Here is an 18,990-nt window from a genome sequence, read left to right on the forward strand (position 1 = left end):
ATATAAATAAATATTTTTGTATTCTTGTATATTTATATTTTCTATATTTTTAATATATTAAATAAAAAAATACGAAAAATAATTATTTTAAATAATATTAAAAAACTATATTTAAATAAATTAAAACAGATTATATAAAATAAAATTACTTTTATTTGCATTTATTATATTCATTATTTAAATCATATGTCTTACTTTTTATAGTCATTTAAGATATATTGATAAGTTTTTATTAATTAAAATATAAAAATTGAATTAAAAATATTTAATAAAAAAGTAGTTTTCCTATATTTAAATAAATATACTTTTACTTTTTATAATATTATAAGATAAATATATTTTCTCTATTATAAAGGTTTAAATTAATTAGATATAATTTTTAATAAAAGAAAAAAATAATTAAAAAAAATAATAATAATAAAAATGCCTAACAAATTATGGAGAGTCCACCCTAGAAATTATGGTAAAGATTCTAGAGAATGTAGAGTTTGCCATGCACACTAAGGTTTAATAAGAAAATATGAAATGTATGTATGCAGAAGATGCTTCAGAGAATAAGCAGCTCATATTGGATTTGTTAAGGTACATTAAATTATAATGATTTATTATTTTAAATTAAAAAATAAATTCATACAATTATATTATATTTTTTTAAATATGAAATCTATATAAAAATAAATATTAAATTATTTATACATCCATTTTTTATTTTAATGAATTTTATTTTAATCATATAAATTTGTTTTTCAATAATGGATAAATTAAATGAATTCTGTATTTATAATCCCTACAGATAATTTATAGTTTGTAGGATTCGCGATACTGAAACAATAAAGATTATAATTATATATATATATAGATAAATATAAATATATATTTATTTATATAAGTCATATTTTATATTTTATTTATAATTTTTATATTTTTTAAATAGTACAGATGAGATTGCTTTTTTTTTAGCAAAAATTTATCAAAAAAAATATAAATAGAATATTTATAAATATATTTTTATATGCATATAAAGTAAATATTATTGTTTTTTAAAAATATTTATATTTAAACATAATATATTAATAATTCATTTTAATTTAAAAAATATTTTAATTATTAACATTTATTATTAATAATATTTTATATCATTTAGTTTTATATTTTAATAATTACAAATTTGTAAAATTAAAATTTTTACAAATAAATATTATTAATATTTTTTATTATTATGTAATAATATTAATTATAATTACAAAAATAAAATAATGTACCATGTTTTAATGTCTATATTAAATGTTCTTTTCATAATAAAACTTGTACAATGATATGCTTAATCCCAAATTGTTAAGATCGAACTCTTTGTTAAGACTGCATTTTGAATCATACCCACAGTCATTTATCAAAAATAGTACCTTTACAATAATTAGATAGTGAAACGAGTTTAATTCCAAAAATGATTTAAACGGAAATAATGTAGATAAGGACATAAATTTATTAGATATAAAATTAATTAGTAAGTTTAAAAGAAATACGAAAAAACGAAGTCGAGAATTTAATAAAGACTACAAAGTAAATATTTAATAATGAAATCGATAAATTAAAAGAGGAATGTAACGAATATTTGAATAATTTTTTTACCAAATTAGACAAAGAAATAGGCAAATAATTATTTGATATTTAAAATTATATATAGTCTATTTCACCCTATTTAAAAGTTCACAAAATCCAATCAAAAGAAATTAATGAAATTCTTATTTTTTAGGAAAGTTTCATGAATTTAGTTATTCCCGAAATGTAAAAATAACTGTATGAACTAAAATAAAATGCAGCCCAAAGAGATGTTTTTGTAAAAAATTAGCCTTTTTTAAACAATTTATAATTAGATTTACTAAAAAACCTTAGAATGAAAAATATAATAGAAAAAGAAGAAGAATAATAAAAAAAAAACTTAAAAAAATATAATTAAGAAGAACTAAAAAAGCCCCTTAATCAAATAAAAACTCTCGACTTAATCGAAAATTTATAAGAAGGAAAAATGATAAAATTCCCTAAAGATAAAATACAAGCTAATTTTAAAGTCTAAGAATACTAAAAACAACACAATTAAGACATACTGAAAATTTTTTAAGGACATTAAGATATAGTTACCTCTCTATGTATACTAGAAAGCTCCAAATTCGCCTCTGCAGGTGGAGATTAAATAATAAGAATGTGGGAAATTGACACAGGGAACCAAATAGGTAATATGCATGGACATTTAAAAGATATATGGGCTTTGGTTAAAATAAAAGATTGCTTTTTAGCTTCGGCAAGTGCAGATAAAACAATAAGGATATGGAACTATGATATATTGAAATGTATAAAGATTTTTCATGGGCACACTGATATAATAAAATGCCTATGTTTTTGTGAAAATTAGGGACTTCTAGTTAGTGGAGGAGGCGATAATAAAATTAAATTTTGGAATATGGAAGAATTAAAATGGTCAATGATTGCCCATAATGGGATGGTTAGGTGTCTTTGTTATGATAAGAAAGGGTTTTTAATTAGTGGGAGTGCTGATAGTACATTAAAAGTGATTGATTTGGAAGATTTTAGTGTCGCATCGGTTTTAAATGGTCATTTCGGAGATGTTCTCTGTGTATGTTATGTTAAAGATGAAATAGTAGCAAGTGGAGGGTCAGACAAGAAAATAATTGTTTGGAATTATTTAAAAGGAATTTAAGTTAAGTAGTTTATAGAGGGGCATTTCGAAGGTATTAATTGCTTGCATTATTGTAAAGGGTATTTGGTTAGTGGAGGAAGTGATAAAATTTGTGTTGTGTGGGATATGAAAGGAAATATGAGAAACAAAATTAAAGTTCATGCTAATATTGTTAGTTGTTTGGCTTTTATTGAAAGAAGAAATTTAATTTTAACAGGTAGTTGGGATTAGTGCATTTTTGTGTAAAATCTTTAAATTTATGATAAAGAAGAATTTAATTGAATTTTTTAATTTATATTTATTATATTTACAGTTTTTAATATTTTTTATTATTTTTATTATTTTTATTATTTTGTATATTTTTTATGTCCTTTAAATAAAAAAATAATAATAATTTAGAGAATATTAGCTTTGATAATAAATCTCTATTTGATAATTATGAAGACACAAAGTAAGATTTTTCGCATATTTAACTGAATGATAACTCAATTAATAATTCAAGTTTTATTCAAAAAAATTAATCAAAAAGAAATAAAATGTTTGAAATAGATGATTTCTATATAAATGACTTTAAAAAAGTTAATTAAAAAATTGATTTTCCTTTAGAAAACAAAAGTAATCCATCATCAATACATATTTTTTAGTAAAAAATTAATTGATACTTTTTTTATAAAAAAAAAAATAATGTTTTTTTTTTTTTTAAATAAAAAAAAAGAAAAGAATCTTTTGGAGAAATAAGACCGAGATCTAATGACAGTAAATATTTAAAAGAAGGATATAAAATACCTAAATTTAAATAAAAAGTATAAAAAAGTTATAAATGATAAATATACAAACTTATATTTTTATAAAAAAAAAAAAAAAAAAGAAATTATTAGAATAAACAAATATTTAATAAACTTTACAAAATTCTAAAAAATATGAAAACCACAATTATATTAATTTCAAAGATGATATAAAGTCCGTAAATTTTTTAAATGTTCTATTTTACATAACAAAATTTGCACGTAAAATAAAACTTACGATAACTCTAAAAAACTTTAATTTATTAAATTTAAATCATTTTAGATTAATAAATGACTAATCATATTATGTAAAATAAGATTTCTAATAAATAAAAGAAAGAACTTTTTCTAAATATTTGGATAAAATTTAAATTTTTTCTCCATCTTCGGTTGTTGTTGTTGTATGGCATATTATAATATTATTTATTTTATTAATTTAATTATTTTTCATTCCTCTAAAATTTGGCTTTGGTATAAGTCTATAAGATGGCTTTTTCTATTATTTTTTAAGACTTTTACCAATAGCAGCCTTTTCTATTGAAATTTTATTAACTTTTAACACTGGATATTACGAAGAAGGCCAAATAGTACTAGATAGAACTAAAATAGTCAAAAACTATATCAAATTAAAGTTTTGGACAGATTTGATAGCTACAGGCAGTATAATATTAAAATTAATCACTAGATAACGTATTTTTGGATTTTTTACAATTTTTTCACATATAATAAATGAATGATTTAATATAATTTTTAGATGATCATTTTTAAATCAGTTAGAGATTCTAGACTATATTTGAATTATTAAAATTAAGTTTTTTAATATTTTCAGTAGCTCATTATTTCGGTTGTTTATTTCATTTTATAGGACAAATCGAGATTTAATTAAATTAAGAAAACACCTGGTTACACGCCAAATAATTAGTAGAAGAAGAATGGCAAGTAAGGTATCTAAATTCAGTATATTATGCTTTTATTACAATGAATACTGTTGGATATGGAGATATATGTCCAACAACAAATATCGAGAAGATTTTTGTCATAGTGATGACTTTAATTAGTTGTGGAGTTTTTGGATATGCAATAAATACGATTGGTTCTATAATTAGAGAAATCGCAATCAGGGATATGGCTTATAAATAAAAAAAATACGAGATTTCAATCTATATGATAAATAGAAAAATTAGCAGAAATGTACAGATTAAAGTATATAAGTCTTTAGAATATACATATTAATAAGAATAAGAAGGTAATTAAAAATCTAGACTTATTTTAGAGTCTGTTTCTAAAACGGCTAGGGAAGAGGTTTATAAAGAATTTTATGGAAAGATTTTGCATTCGAAGAAAATTTTTAGGTTCAATTTTACTTCTAAATTTATTGATGAGTTAAGCTTGAGAATGAAAGAAGTTATTATTGGACCAGGAGAGAATATATATAAAGAAAGAGATAATGATAGTAGAATTTATTTTGTTATTAAAGGTGAAGTGGAGCTTTATGTAACAAAATAATCAAGCCAAAATTTAGAAAAATATTTTTAATTAATAAAAATTGGAGTATATATTTTTATATATTTTTTATTAATATGTTTTTTTAGAGTGATAGTTTTTTTGGACATATTGAGTTTTTAACAAATTAAGAAAGATAAATATCTGCTCGCTCACTTTCCTCTTGTAATTTAGTTTATTTAGAAAATAAAGATGTTATGGAAATCATTCATAATTTTTAATAAGATTATGTAATTTATTTATTTTAACAAAAATATAAATATATTAAAAGGAAAACTTTTGTAAACTGAAAGATAATCTTTTAATGTATTAAAATTAAATAGACTAAAAATGTTTGAGTTGCGAATAATTTACACATTAAATAACTGATTGTCCATTAATTCATTTATCCATAAATAAAGAATACTATATAAGAAAATTAAACATGAAATAAAGAAGTAACATTAGAATGCAATTTTAAAGAAAAAAAAATGCAAAATCACAAAAAATATAATAAAAAGATATAAAACTATCAGTAAAACAGATTCGCAGTGATATAGTATTCGACTATAAACCCGAATATTTACATTTCGAGTATTTTGATGATCTATATGAAGAATCAGATTATTAATTTTTTACCAGGACCCCAATTTTAAAATTAAAATCGAATTAATCATTTGAAGTATTAACGGAAGTTTCTGAAAACGAGAGAGAATTAATAGATAAATGTAATGAAGAGGGAAGTTATAAAAACATAAACGAAAATACAGATAATAATAGCCAAAAGAATTTACTAAAAAGCGAAGGAAGTACTTGTAAATAATTAGTTGTTTAATTTTCTTAAGAATTAAATTATAATAATACTGAAAATAAGAAATAGATGGAAAAATAAAAATCTAATTAAAGTAGTTATTCTAAAAAAAGCTATTCTTAAAATTAATAATTTTATTCTTATTTTCACACTATTAATGAATTTGAAAAAGCCAAAGATTTCGAAAAATATTATCCTCATAATAATTTGAAAAGAATATTAAATATAATTAATTTTAAAAGAAAATAAAAATAATTCTTTAGTATGTAGTTGGCTATGAAAACTAAAAATATTTAAATAAGAAGTAAAAGAGAGAGTCCGCATTCTCCAACGAATTTCGAAAGTTAATTTATTGAAAATTAAAGTGATAAGGTTTCTAATGCAGTGTCTTTTTGATATTTTTTTTATAAAAGAATTATTTTTTATTTAATTTTTTTTAAAATTTTTACTTTTATTAAAAAAAGTTTATTTAGCTTTTTATATTTATAATTTTTTTTTTAAAAAAAAAAGTTTATAATAATACTAATAATACTTTTACTTTTAAGTATTTTTTTTTTGTTAATATTTATCATCAAATATATTATAAAGCTACCAATAAAATATCAAGAAATCTTAAAATTAATATAAAAGCCAAAAAATTATTTTATAATAAAAAGTAAATTATTTTCCTTTATAAATAAAAAAAATCTCTCCAAAAAAAAAAAAAAATTTGATTAAAAAAAAAACACCTTAGAAAATTAAGAAAACAAAAAAATAAATAATGGAAGAAACAACCAGCCCAAACAAAAATTCTAGTATTTAATAAAAAAATAAAAATTATTAATAAATTCAGCCAACTATTTAGCAATAATAAAATAATAATTAAAAACTATAAAATTAATTATAAACTTAAAATAATAATAACTAATCCCAGTAGTAACCAAAAAGTAATCAAACAGACCAATTATAGATAACATTTAGTAAATTCGTGAATTAAAAGACGGGATTTTACACCGAAGACTATAAATTAGGCGGAGTACTTGGTGTAGGTGCATTTTCTTAAGTAAGGAAAGTTATAAATAAAAAAACTAAAGCAATTAGAGCAATGAAGATAATAAATAAAAAATTAGTCTCTAATTTAAAAGACTAAAATAAATTAATTAACGAAATCGAACTTTTGAAATAATTAGACCATCCACACATTTTGAAATTATATGAATTTTATTAAGATACAAATAATTATTATATTATACTTGAATTATGTACTGGAGGTGAATTATTTGCTAAAATTATCGAAAAAGGCTCTTTTTCAGAAAAAGTGGCATCTTATATTATGAGATAGATTCTATCAGCTGTTTTTTATGCACATAATCATAATATAGTACATAGAGATTTAAAACCAGAAAATATATTATTAGACATAACTTCAGATGGAACTTATAATATAAAAGTAGCAAAATAATAATTTTATAAAAAAAAATAAAAAAAATAAAGATAGTAGATTGGGGAACTTCCAAAATATTCACTCCAAACGAACAGATGACTGAAAAAGTAGGAACTCCCTATTATATTGCCCCTGAAGTATTAAATAAAAACTACAATGAAAAATGCGACGTATGGTCATGTGGTGTAATTTTATATATTTTATTAAGCGGTACTCCACCTTTTAGTGGCAAAAACGAGACTGAAATAATGATGAATGTATAAAAAGGGAATTTTTCTTTAGAAGGAAATAATATGAAACACGTAAGTGATGAAGCAAAGGATTTAATAAGGTAAATGTTAGAATATAATCCTAAGAACAGACTTTCTGCCTCTTAAGTTTTAGAGCATAAATGGTTCGAATTAATAGAATAAAAAGAGGTTATAAATGATGAGGCATTTTAGAATTGCTTAATTTCCCTTAAAAATTTCAGATCAGAAAGGAAACTTTAGTAAGCCGCTTTAATTTTTATAGCAAGTTAATGCACTTCAAAAGACGAAAAATTCCAGTTGAATAAAATTTTCAAAGCACTTGATAAAAATGGAGATGGGATTTTAACCAAAAACGAAATATTTGAAGCCTATAGAAATTTTATGCCAGAAGAATAGGCTATATAAGAAATGAATAAAATCATGTATTAAGTAGATATTGATAAAAGTGGAGCGATTGATTATACAGAATTTATTTTAGCTACTATGGATAGAAAAAAAGCTATTACTAAGGAAAAATTATAGGAGTCATTTAATTTATTTGATAAAGACGGAAACGGATCAATTACTGCAGAAGAATTAAGGCAAGTACTTGGAGGATAAATGAATTGTAAAGATAATAAGTTGTGGATTGATATTATTGGCGAAACTGATGTTAATGGCGATGGGGAAATATCACTTGAGGAGTTTACGGAAATGATGCTTAAATATGCTAATTGATTTTTTTGTTTTTTTGTATTTTTATTTATACTGTGAAAATATATATATTAAATCTAAATGATAATATTTTATTAATCTCAGCATTTGTGTGCTTTTATATAGGTTTTTTTTTTATATATATAAATTATTATTTATATCAATGTTTTCAATATTTTTAAGAAAAATAAAATATTAATAAATATATAATTTTTCTAAATTATTTTTATATATAATATATATTTTTAAAATTTGTTTAGTTTTTATAAAATAAATTATGATTAAAATTAAATTATCTTTTATATAATTAGTCAAACTATATGAATTTTATAAATTAAATTAATGATTTTATAAATTTTAAGAGTAAATAGCTTAATAAGAGAAACCAAATATTTATATATTTTGTATTTTTGATAAAAATGTATGAATAGTTTTACATTGCTTAGTAAAAATAATAATAATTTTAATATTAAATTCTAAACCAATAATTAATATTTAAAATTATGAAAATCATTCTGAATAAAATAATAATAATAATATATATATATATATATTATTAACTATTATTATGGATTTTTCTGTTATTTTTTAAAAAAAACTTAGAACATAAAACATTTTTTTTCGTCTTTTTTTTTAATTGTGTTTTTTAATACAAAAAAAATACAAAAAACGATATTAAAATGCAATATATATATGAATTACATATAAATTATTTTAATTTGAATAATTTTGTCAACGTTTTTTAATTTATGGCTTTTCAAAATACTAAAAAAATAAATACCCATTGTGTATTATGATTCTCTTTAAACTAAAAGTAATTTTTATAAATAATCATTATTTATTGATTATTAATTTGAAAAAATGTAAAAATAACACAAAAAATAGATAAATAATTTTAATTAAATAGAAGTTTGTAATTTTAAAAACTAAACATTCAATATATATAAATGTGTTTGAATTAGTTTTTTTAATTTTAATCATATATAAATATTTTAAAAGTTTAATATAATAAATATGTAAATAAAATATTTTTATATAGTTAATTTATAAAAATAAAAAAATTAACAAAAGGTAAATAATTTAAAATATATTTATAAATATAATATTAGTAATAAATACAATAATAATGTTAAAATATATTTATAAATATAATATTAGTAATAAATACAATAATAATGATATTATTTATACATAAATAAATCAGTAAAGATTTAATAATAAATTTATTAAAGAATTTAAAATAAAATTTTTATGAAATTAAAACAATAATTTATTTAAAATAATTATTTATTTTATGCTAAATTTAAAACATAATTTTGTTAAAAAAATAAAAGTAAATAAATAAAAAAGAGTTAATGATAAATAAATAAATAAAAAAATTAAAAAAAAAAAAAAAAAAAACAAAACAAATAAAAATTTAACAAATAATAAATAATTCAAAAAAGAAAAAAAAAGAAAAATACATATATATATAAGAACTCTCAAAATAAAAACATGTAATAAAGTAAATCTAATAGTAGTAGTAGTAGTAACCTAAATCTCCAACAAACTTTTTATAAATAATTGGATTTAAAATCTTTTACCCAATCGTAGTTTTAATAAAGACCTCCAAAACAAGAGCCAATAATAATGGAAAATAACAGTAGTGGAATAAAAATGAATAATATGCACGAAGGTTCATAAAATTAATCTAGGAGATTTTCTTTATTTTCAAAAAGTTCTTTTGCTACATCGGCTAGTTTTTTATTTAGAAGTAGTGGCTTTCATTTAAAAAATAACAAAAGTGTACCTAAAATAGATATTTGTAATATATTTAAGAAAAAAGCATATTTATATTTGGATGAAGGATTAGCTAATACATTCGATGATTTATTAGAAAAAGGGTACTCCATGGTAAACTAAAAAAAATAAGAAAGAGATATATATAAAGAATAAGAAGAAGGAATGAGATAAGAAGTTAAAATAATCGAAAAAGACATAGTTCCATTAATAAATTAAGCAAATAAATTAGAAGAATAAATATAATATTAATAAGAATCTAATAGTAAATATGAAGATGAGATTTAATAATTAAAAAAAGAACTTTTTAATCTTAAAGATTGTATAGAAAAAAGAAATGAGGAAATCTTAAATAATCATAATAATTTAATTAATACTATAAAAAATTCAGAAATACTTAATAATGAAATTAGATCTTAAATTAATATTAATAAAGCTAATCATAAATAATTAACTAATTAATTAGTAAATGCTAAAAAAGTAAAAGAATAAGAATAAATTTTACTTGTTAATAAACTTAATGAGCTTAAAAAATAATATGAAGATAAAAAATTAGCTTAAGCAGATAAATTAAGAAAAATGGAAAATAAATCTAAAATGTATTTAGGGATTCTTAAACATTGATTCGTTTTTTTTTTATTATTTTATTCTTTTTAAGAAAAATATAGTTTTCTTTTTTATATATTCTTTTTTTATATATATTAATAATAGATTATTATCATATTAAAACATTTTTTTATTTTATTATTTATAAATAAATAGTAGTATTTATTTTTTATTTTCAAAAATACTGACTAATATTTATAAAATATTACTTTTAAAAGAATTATTATAAAAATTATACCATAAAAAAAAAAAATACTTTAAAAATAAATTCAATAAAGTTAAAATAATAAAATAATCATTAAATAATTTCATATTAATAAATTTTTAATTAATAAAATAAAAATATAGATATAAAATAAAACTTATATATCATATATCATATTTCATTTTTTATTTTATTAATGAATTACTAAATTAAAATTTAATTATTATTATTTCTCTTTTGCATTTATAAAAAATCATTTTCAATAGTTTAATAGAATTAATCAATATATTATTCTTATTTATGTTTTTCCTAAACGTTAATTTATATGAAGAGTTTATAAGATTTAACATTATAAATAATAATAGATATAGATTCTTTATCCAACGATTTATTTTCTTTAAAATCTTCAATTATTTAAAACAATTTATTTTAATATCTAACATAGACGAATATTTTTTAAAGAAAAGTTTCTGTCTAGTAAGATATTTAAAATTATTTTACTGCCCCCAAAAGCATATAATTTTACAAAGGTTATGAATACTAGAATAACTTAGTTTTAATTTCATTAAGTTTTATAGGTTTAATTTTATCAAGTAAATCTATTAAACATGATTTAAGTTTATTTGTGAATTAAAGTAATTAAATTTATTATTTTTCCTTAAAATATTAATTGATTTCTTGAATAAAAAGAATACTTTTACTAAGTGCTCTGCTGTATATTTCCAAAAGATTAGCCACATATTAACTTTGAATTAATTAAAATTTATTTTTATCTAATTTTTTTTTAAAATATTTAATAAAATGTGCCTAAAAAATCTCATATAAATATTCATCTCTATTATTATTAATATTTTTTCCAAAATCAATAAAAAATCTCAATAATTTTTCTCTTTTGGCACTAGTAAAATTTTAAAATAAAATATTGCATAAAACCGACCTATATTTCTTCATAATTTCAGAAAATATTTTATGTAAATTCTTATTTTATATATTTGCCTAAATTAAACTTTCTAGCCAATGTAAAAGTTAGCTCAATTAATCGTATTGCTCTTCTTTTAAACATTTCTATATAACATTTTCTATTTCGAATATTTCCATATAATCACCTTCTTATTAACATTTTTTTAATTTTTCGAAAATTGTTTATTTTTCTAAACTTTATATAATATAAATATATATATTTATTTTATTTTTTTAAGTATCATAATTTTTATTTTAACTTTGATTAAATATTTGATGATTCTTTAAATTATTATAAACTTTTTAAAAATTGTTATGATTTATTTGATGTTTGTATTTTATTTAGTTCTTATTATAATTTTATTGCTGATTCCTAACTTTTTACATAGTCATTTAAATTAGTACTTAACATTTTTTTCATTTCATATCGATTTTTCGCTATTTCACTTTTTACTAATTCTAAATGATTTCCAATATTTTCGTATGGACTATTTAATACTTCTTGCCAAAATTTATCGTCTTTTTTTTCTTTTAAAATTGTTATATATTATTATTCAGTCATTAGTATATATTTTTTTTATTTTTTTATAAAGATATATTATTTATTTTTAAATTATAAATTAACTATTAAAATATATTTTATTTTTCTTAAAATTAAAAGAAAAAAATAAACATAAGTATATATATATACAAATAAAAAAAAATATCTTAATAAAAAAATAATATATAAATAGTTTGATAATTTTTTTTTTTTTAACAAATAAAAAAATATAAAAAGAAAAATCAAATGAAATTTTTCACAATAGTATACGAAAAAACGGCTAAAGTAGTTGAACGTTTTGGAAGATACCATAAAACCTTGCACCCTGGCTTTCATTTTTTAATACCAGTAATGGACAAAATATCATACATCCATTCTTTAAAAGAAGAGATTATAACAGTAGAAAACCAACAAGCAATAACAAAGGATAATGTAACAGTATTAATAGGAGGAAGTTTATTTATTTAAATAGATGATCCTTTTAAAGCTTCATATAATATAGAAAGGCCTTTATAAGCAGTAAGACTTTTAGCTTTGACAGTATTAAGAAGTGAAATAGGTAAAATGAAATTAGATACTTTGTTTTAAGAAAGAGCCGAAATAAGTAAATCTATAAATTTGGCAGTGAATAATGCATCAAATGGATGGGGAATAAAATGCTTGAGGTAATTATTAAAATTATACATATATATATATTAACAAAAAATAAAAGATATGAAATTTTATAAATAGATCCACCTTAAGAAATTAAAAATAGTATGTAATTAGAAGCTGAAGCTGAGAGATTAAAAAGAAGAGAAATAGTGATTTCTGAAGGATAATAAATATCTGAAATAAACCAAGCAGAAGGACAAAATATTTCTTATATAAAAAGAGCTGAAGGAGATGCTGAAAGTATCGAAATTATAAGCAAAAAAGAGTCAGAAGCTTTATAATAAATAGGAAATTCCTATAAAAATGTTAAAAATAAAAATAGCATTTAGTATATTTTATTACATAACTACTTAAAAAATTATGAATAAACTTTAAAAACTAGCAATGTTATTATAGCTCCTGAAAGTTAAAAAAACGGAAATGGAAATGATCTTATTACTGTCGCCGCTATGCTAATGATGAATAATTAAAATGGAGGAAAATAAGTCAATTAAAATATTCAAGATTATTTAGAAAATTATAATAAGAATTTTCTTAATAATAGAGAAAAAAGTAGTCAATAATAAATAAAAGATAATAATGGTGATAATATTAATTTAGATCCTGTTGAATATTAAGAATTGATAAAAAAAATGTAATATTATGATGATCCTTTACTTTATTCTTCTGATGATGAGAAAAAGAAAAGGAAAAGTGAAGAAGCTAAAAATGAAAACAAAAAAGATAATTTAATTAGTTAATTTTGATTTTTTTTTAAAAAATATCTTTTTTTGTAATTATTATATTTTGTTTTTTTATTTTTCTTTTAATTTTTTTTTTTTTTATTTCTGTAGATTGATATATATATATATATATTAAATAGTTTATATTAATAAAAAATTATATATTAATTTATATATATTAATTTTTAATATATAATAATTAAAATATCAAATAAATAAATATTATTAATTTTAATTTAAATAATTTTTAAAAATTTTCAAAAAAAACAAAAAATTAGATTTATTTAATTTAAAATTTTATTAAAAATAAAAAATATTTTAGGAAGAAAAAAATAAATAAATATATTTATATATAGATTTATAATATTTATTATTTTATATAATATAAATTAAATAAATAAAAATAATATATAATAAATAAAAAAAACTCACATTAAAAATGGATATGGTCGGAGTAAGACAATATTATTAAATAACAAAAAAACTTAAAAAATTTAAAATAAATAGAATGTACTTCCTCAAGTACTAAAAAACGAGGCATCAGAAGAAAAAGGAGAAATGGCTAGGCTCGTAATGAAAAAAAATATATACTTACATATTTAATAATAAAAAAAAGTCATCTTTTGTTGGAGCTATTGCTGTAGCAGATTTAGTCAAAACAACATTAGGTCCTAAAGGAATGGTATATAAAAAAAAATATAAAAAAAAAAAATATAAAAAAAAGGATAAAATTTTACGTCCGACTGGTCCTGGTCCTTAATCATAAAATATAACAGTAACAAACGACGGAGCGACAATATTAAAATCTATGTATATAGATAACCCAGCTGCTAAAATCTTAATTGAAATATCAAAGACATAAGATGAAGAAGTAGGAGATGGTACAACCACAGTTGCAGTTTTCGCTGGAGAACTATTAAGAGAAGGTGAGAAATTAATTAACTAAAAAATCCATCCTTAACATATAATAAATGGATGGAGAAAAGCCAGAGATGCTGCCCAATATACATTGAATAAGATTGCTAGAGATAATTCCACAAACGAAACCAAATTTAGAGAAGATCTTTTAAATATTGCCAGAACTACCCTTTCTTCGAAACTCTTGACTTAAGATAAAGAACATTTTGCTCGTTTAGCTGTCGAAGCTGTTTTGAGACTTAAAGGTTCTGCAAATCTTGACTAAATCCAAGTAATTAAAAAATCAGGTGGATCCATTAAAGACTCTTATTTAGCTGATGGGCTTATTTTAGAAAAACAAATCACTGTAGGATGTCCTAAAAGAATTGAAAATGCTAAGTAATAAAAAAAATTAATATTAAATTAAAAAAATAACTTATATATAGAATTCTCGTAGCTAACACTCCCATGGATTACGATAAAATAAAAATATACGGAACTAAAGTAAAAGTAGAAAGTATGGACAAAGTAGCTGAAATCGAAGCTGCTGAAAAAGAAAAAATGAAAAACAAAGTCGATAAAATCCTCTCATATGAACCTACAGTATTCATAAACAGACAACTTATATATAATTATCCAGAACAAATGTTAGCTGACAAAGGCATCATGGTAATTGAACATGCTGATTTTGATGGAATTGAACGTTTAGCAGCCGCTACTGGTGCTGAAATCCTTTCCACATTCGATAGTCCTGAAAGATCTGAATAAATAATGGGTAAATGTAAACTTATATAAGAAATAATGATTGGAGAAGATAAATTTGTATAATTCTCAGGATGTTAAAGAGGTGAAGCTTGCACTATTATACTCAGAGGTGCCTCCTCTCATATAATTGATGAAGCTGAAAGATCTCTTCATGATGCTTTATGTGTATTAGTTACTACTGTTAAAAATTCAAAGGTAGTCTACGGAGGTGGAAATTCTGAAATTTAAATGTCCTTAGCCGTAGATCTTTTAACTTAAAAAGTTAAAGGAAAATAAGCTCTTGCTATTGAAGCTTATGCTAAAGCCCTTAGATAATTGCCTACTATTATTGCAGATAATGGAGGCTATGATGCTGCTGATCTTGTTTAAACTTTAAAAGTAGAAATCTCAGAAGGAAAAACTTCTATGGGATTAGATATGATGAATGGTGGAGTCGAAGATATGGAAAAATTGGGAGTTACAGTAATTAAATATTTATTATTTTTTTTGTATAATTTTATTTTTTTAATAAATTAAGGAATGTTTAAGAGTTAAAGAATAAGCTCTTTTATCAGCTTCTGAAGCTGCAGAACTTATTTTAAGAGTAGATAGTATTATTAGAGCTGCTCCTAGATAAAGAAATAGAATGTGAGCGTATTCGAATTTAATTTGTTTTCTTTTTATTTTTTTTAATAAAAAATATTTAAAAAAAAAATATATTATTTTTTATATAGTTATAGTTATGTTTTATTGGATTTTTTTTTATTTCAAATAAATAAAATAATTCATATTTTTAACTTTTTTTTTATTAATTAAATTTTTTATTTTATATTTAAAAACCTTAAAACACATATTTAATTTATTTTATAAAAAAATATTTCATTTACTACTTTTTTATAAGAAATATCACATATCTAATCCTAAAATCTTTATATATATATAACAAAAATATTTAATTAAATATGTCTTATATATATATATAAAATGTTATTACTTCCAATTTTTTTATTTTAAAAGTATTTTTATTTGTTGAAACTAATAATTCATTATCATAAGTTTAACATTAATTAGTTTATCCTTTAAATAGATCTTTTTATATGTATAGTCCGAATTTTTCCTCACCACATCCAACACCTAAACCTTCTGAATCAGAAAACATATAATGCTCATTTATTCCTGTAGATTTATAGCATTAAATTACATCATCTTAGAATTTGAAAAGGAAGCATTCTCCTGTTCCATAAAATTTTGTTGATATTTATATAGGATCACTTAAATATGACCCTAAAATATCACCAGCAAAAGTTTAAATTATTAAAATACAAGGACTTTCGTCTTAAACATTTCTATAAAGTCTAAAAAAAAGAATATCATTATAATTTTTTAAATAAGAAATCAATTTTTTTACGTATTTAAACTGGTTCCATGTAAATCTAAAGAATATAGAATTTTCCAATTTGTAAATTAAAACATACATGGTATTTCTTATAATATCTATTTATTTATTTTTTTAAAAAAAGTTATAAATACATTTATATATTTATTTATTTCTGACAAAAGAAAATTTTTCAATAGATAAAATTTAAGAATTATCCTTTAATTTTGGAACAAATTATATGCTTTATAATTTTTCTTTTTATTTAAAAAAAAATTAAATTATTTATAAAAATGATATTTTTACTTTCTTTTTTTTACAGTTTTTATTGATTTTCACAAACATTTGATTATGTTGTTTATATTATATTTTCATATAAAATATCAAAAAAAGGTACTTCAGTATTATTTTCATAAAAATTACTATCATTATCTTCTTAGCTTTCTTATTATTATTGTTAATTATTTTTTTCTACATTCATATTTATTATTTAGGCTAAACTTTTGACAATATTATGTTAATCTTGGCTTGAAATTAATTATCCTTCATTATTTTTTACATAAAGTTTGAAAAAAACAGTCGAAATTGATTTTTTTTATTTCTTTAGTTCTTTAAGTCTATCTTTATATTTTTTATAAATATCTTTATTTCCAATATGACTTAAACAAATTTCCAAAACATAATCATTATTCAATTATTTTACATCTTATTCTTCTTTCAAATTAAAAATTTAATAATTTTTATTCACAACTAAACAAAAAGATTCATTAATATCTTTGATATCTATACAAACAGAAAATTTATCAATTCTTTTTTCTTTTTAAAAAATAAATAATAACAATATATACATATAATATTTTATTTTTGTACTTTATAATTAACTCATATTATTTGAATATGATAATGAAGGATCAAATCTTATTTATTTATCAGTTATTATAATGTTTCCCAAAATATTTCCTTGTTATGTACAATAATAAAAGTTTTCTATTTTTTTATTATAGTAAAAATAATAAGTTTTATATTAAAAAATAAAAATATTAATTACATTTTATTTCATTTTTATTTTAAATTTCTTATGATAATTAAATAAATTCTTAGTTTTCTTATATTTTTTATTCCTCATCTTATACATCTTTTATAACATTTAATGTTAGTAAATTTTATTCGTTATTTTCTTTGACTTATTTAGTAGTTTTGATTACAGGTGATAAGCTTTTATCTGTAAAATCTCTAGAATTATTTTTACTAATTGTAAAAGATTTACTAAATTATATTTAAGCTGTTTCTTTTGGGACAGGAAATTTAAGTTACTTTTTTATTATTTTTTTAAATTAAATTAATTTTTTTTTTAAAAAAAAATATCCTTTTACTAATCCTGGAAATAATAAATCGGAAATACCATTAATCATTTTAATTTTAGCTTCTGAAATATTAAACTTTATTGATAAGCCTATTAGGGTATCTTAATTTGTTGTAGTATATGTTATATATTATTATTCTTCTTCTAATTAATTATTTTATTCAAGATGAAATTGATTATCGGCTGAACTTTTGCTGTGTTAGGTATTTTCTTAATTTCCATCTTAATATTCTTCTTCTGAATCTATTTGAATTATTTAGTTACTAAAATGAATAATATTTTTTATATAATTCTTAACACGAAATATTATTTAGTGATTAAGTACACTTAGGATTTTTATTTTTATTTATTAATGGATTTAAATGCTTATTCGACTATATTTTATTAATTTATATTAAAAAAAAAATAGTTTACTTTAAACCCAAATGCATTTTTTAATGATGAAAACATGATATTAATTTTTTTTAATTTTGTAAATAATAATTAATAAAATAAATATAAAATAATGCATATTAATGTATTTTTAATATAATGTATGAATATAAAAAAATATAATAATTTATAGTCATAAATTTTTATAGAAATTTATACAAAAATTATATTAATAATTTAAAATATAATACGAAATATAATTTTATTTTTTACATAGAATATATATATATGTATATATTTTAAAAAGGTTTCTATATGATGAATAAAAATAATAAATTAAAATATTTAAATATAAAATTTTCCTGATAATAAAAAAAATTATATTGAAATTAAAATAAAAATAATAAAATTAAAATTAATATAAATAAAAAAATATATATAATAGAAAATAATTATTATAAAATTAAAAAAATATATGTATAAATTTATTTAAAAAAAGTATTTTATTAATGTATAAATATATTTATATAATTAAATATTTTTATATTAATATAAATGAATATTTATATATTTATATATTTATATATTTATTTTTATATATATTTTAAATATTTATTATTAAATAATTTTAT

At 19.2% G+C, this 18,990-nt stretch overlaps 8 protein-coding genes across 8 annotated transcripts, besides 20 other annotated features; 7 read left to right on the forward strand and 1 right to left on the reverse strand. All coding sequences in view use genetic code 6, as the record gives it.

Moving 5' to 3' along the window:
- Positions 1-380: 380 nt before the first annotated feature.
- Positions 381-424: a microsatellite.
- IMG5_100930 (hypothetical protein) lies at positions 424-1,085 on the forward strand (the record flags this gene model as incomplete). The annotated part of the gene is made up of 2 exons (XM_004035278.1): positions 424-582; positions 935-1,085. 2 exons carry the CDS (start codon positions 424-426, stop codon positions 941-943), a joined length of 168 nt encoding a protein of 55 aa, XP_004035326.1. The 3' UTR covers positions 944-1,085.
- A 941-nt stretch (positions 1,086-2,026) lies between these two features.
- On the forward strand, positions 2,027-3,110 carry IMG5_100940 (WD repeat protein; the record flags this gene model as incomplete). Its single annotated transcript, XM_004035279.1, has 2 exons — positions 2,027-2,937; positions 3,095-3,110. 2 exons carry the CDS (start codon positions 2,027-2,029, stop codon positions 3,108-3,110), a joined length of 927 nt encoding a protein of 308 aa, XP_004035327.1.
- Positions 3,009-3,059: a microsatellite.
- Positions 3,111-4,927: 1,817 nt separating the features above from the next.
- Positions 4,928-5,352, forward strand: IMG5_100950 (hypothetical protein; the record flags this gene model as incomplete). The annotated part of the gene is made up of 2 exons (XM_004035280.1): positions 4,928-5,031; positions 5,073-5,352. The coding sequence occupies 2 exons, from the start codon at positions 4,928-4,930 to the stop codon at positions 5,350-5,352; spliced, it is 384 nt and encodes a 127-aa protein (XP_004035328.1).
- Positions 5,353-5,408: 56 nt separating this feature from the next.
- On the forward strand, positions 5,409-6,096 carry IMG5_100960 (hypothetical protein). The gene has a single exon (XM_004035281.1). The coding sequence runs from the start codon at positions 5,454-5,456 to the stop codon at positions 5,982-5,984; it is 531 nt and encodes a 176-aa protein (XP_004035329.1). The 5' UTR covers positions 5,409-5,453; the 3' UTR covers positions 5,985-6,096.
- Positions 5,973-6,030: a microsatellite.
- Positions 6,097-6,631: 535 nt separating the features above from the next.
- Positions 6,632-6,668: a microsatellite.
- A 9-nt stretch (positions 6,669-6,677) lies between these two features.
- Positions 6,678-8,171, forward strand: IMG5_100970 (protein kinase domain protein). Its single transcript, XM_004035282.1, has one exon. It carries the CDS (start codon positions 7,292-7,294, stop codon positions 8,162-8,164), a length of 873 nt encoding a protein of 290 aa, XP_004035330.1. The 5' UTR covers positions 6,678-7,291; the 3' UTR covers positions 8,165-8,171.
- Positions 8,172-9,214: 1,043 nt separating this feature from the next.
- Positions 9,215-9,318: a microsatellite.
- Positions 9,222-9,338: a microsatellite.
- Positions 9,234-9,312: a microsatellite.
- Positions 9,334-9,385: a microsatellite.
- Positions 9,345-9,415: a microsatellite.
- Positions 9,398-9,433: a microsatellite.
- A 2,942-nt stretch (positions 9,434-12,375) lies between these two features.
- Positions 12,376-12,423: a microsatellite.
- Positions 12,424-12,477: 54 nt separating this feature from the next.
- IMG5_100980 (stomatin family protein, putative) lies at positions 12,478-13,631 on the forward strand (the record flags this gene model as incomplete). Its single annotated transcript, XM_004035283.1, has 2 exons — positions 12,478-12,896; positions 12,944-13,631. The coding sequence occupies 2 exons, from the start codon at positions 12,478-12,480 to the stop codon at positions 13,629-13,631; spliced, it is 1,107 nt and encodes a 368-aa protein (XP_004035331.1).
- A 134-nt stretch (positions 13,632-13,765) lies between these two features.
- Positions 13,766-13,792: a microsatellite.
- A 194-nt stretch (positions 13,793-13,986) lies between these two features.
- Positions 13,987-14,034: a microsatellite.
- IMG5_100990 (tcp-1 cpn60 chaperonin family protein, putative) lies at positions 14,022-16,045 on the forward strand. Its single transcript, XM_004035284.1, has 6 exons — positions 14,022-14,061; positions 14,115-14,177; positions 14,224-14,289; positions 14,332-14,903; positions 14,951-15,731; positions 15,787-16,045. Exons 1-6 carry the CDS (start codon positions 14,047-14,049, stop codon positions 15,898-15,900), a joined length of 1,611 nt encoding a protein of 536 aa, XP_004035332.1. The 5' UTR covers positions 14,022-14,046; the 3' UTR covers positions 15,901-16,045.
- Positions 14,296-14,330: a microsatellite.
- A 109-nt stretch (positions 16,046-16,154) lies between the features above and the next one.
- On the reverse strand, positions 16,155-18,229 carry IMG5_101000 (tld family protein, putative; the record flags this gene model as incomplete). Its single annotated transcript, XM_004035285.1, has 4 exons — positions 16,155-16,175; positions 16,243-16,742; positions 17,494-17,610; positions 17,672-18,229. Coding segments are annotated over 4 exons (1,196 nt in total), but the record flags the coding sequence as incomplete, so codon positions are not given.
- Positions 18,230-18,725: 496 nt separating this feature from the next.
- Positions 18,726-18,789: a microsatellite.
- Positions 18,745-18,788: a microsatellite.
- Positions 18,749-18,793: a microsatellite.
- Positions 18,794-18,875: 82 nt separating this feature from the next.
- Positions 18,876-18,978: a microsatellite.
- Positions 18,877-18,977: a microsatellite.
- Positions 18,937-18,983: a microsatellite.
- The last annotated feature ends 7 nt before the right edge of the window (positions 18,984-18,990 follow it).

The sequence above is a fragment of the Ichthyophthirius multifiliis genome, assembly GCF_000220395.1.
Source record: "Ichthyophthirius multifiliis unplaced genomic scaffold scaff_1120509250847, whole genome shotgun sequence".
Classification (NCBI taxonomy): Eukaryota; Ciliophora; class Oligohymenophorea; order Hymenostomatida; genus Ichthyophthirius; species Ichthyophthirius multifiliis.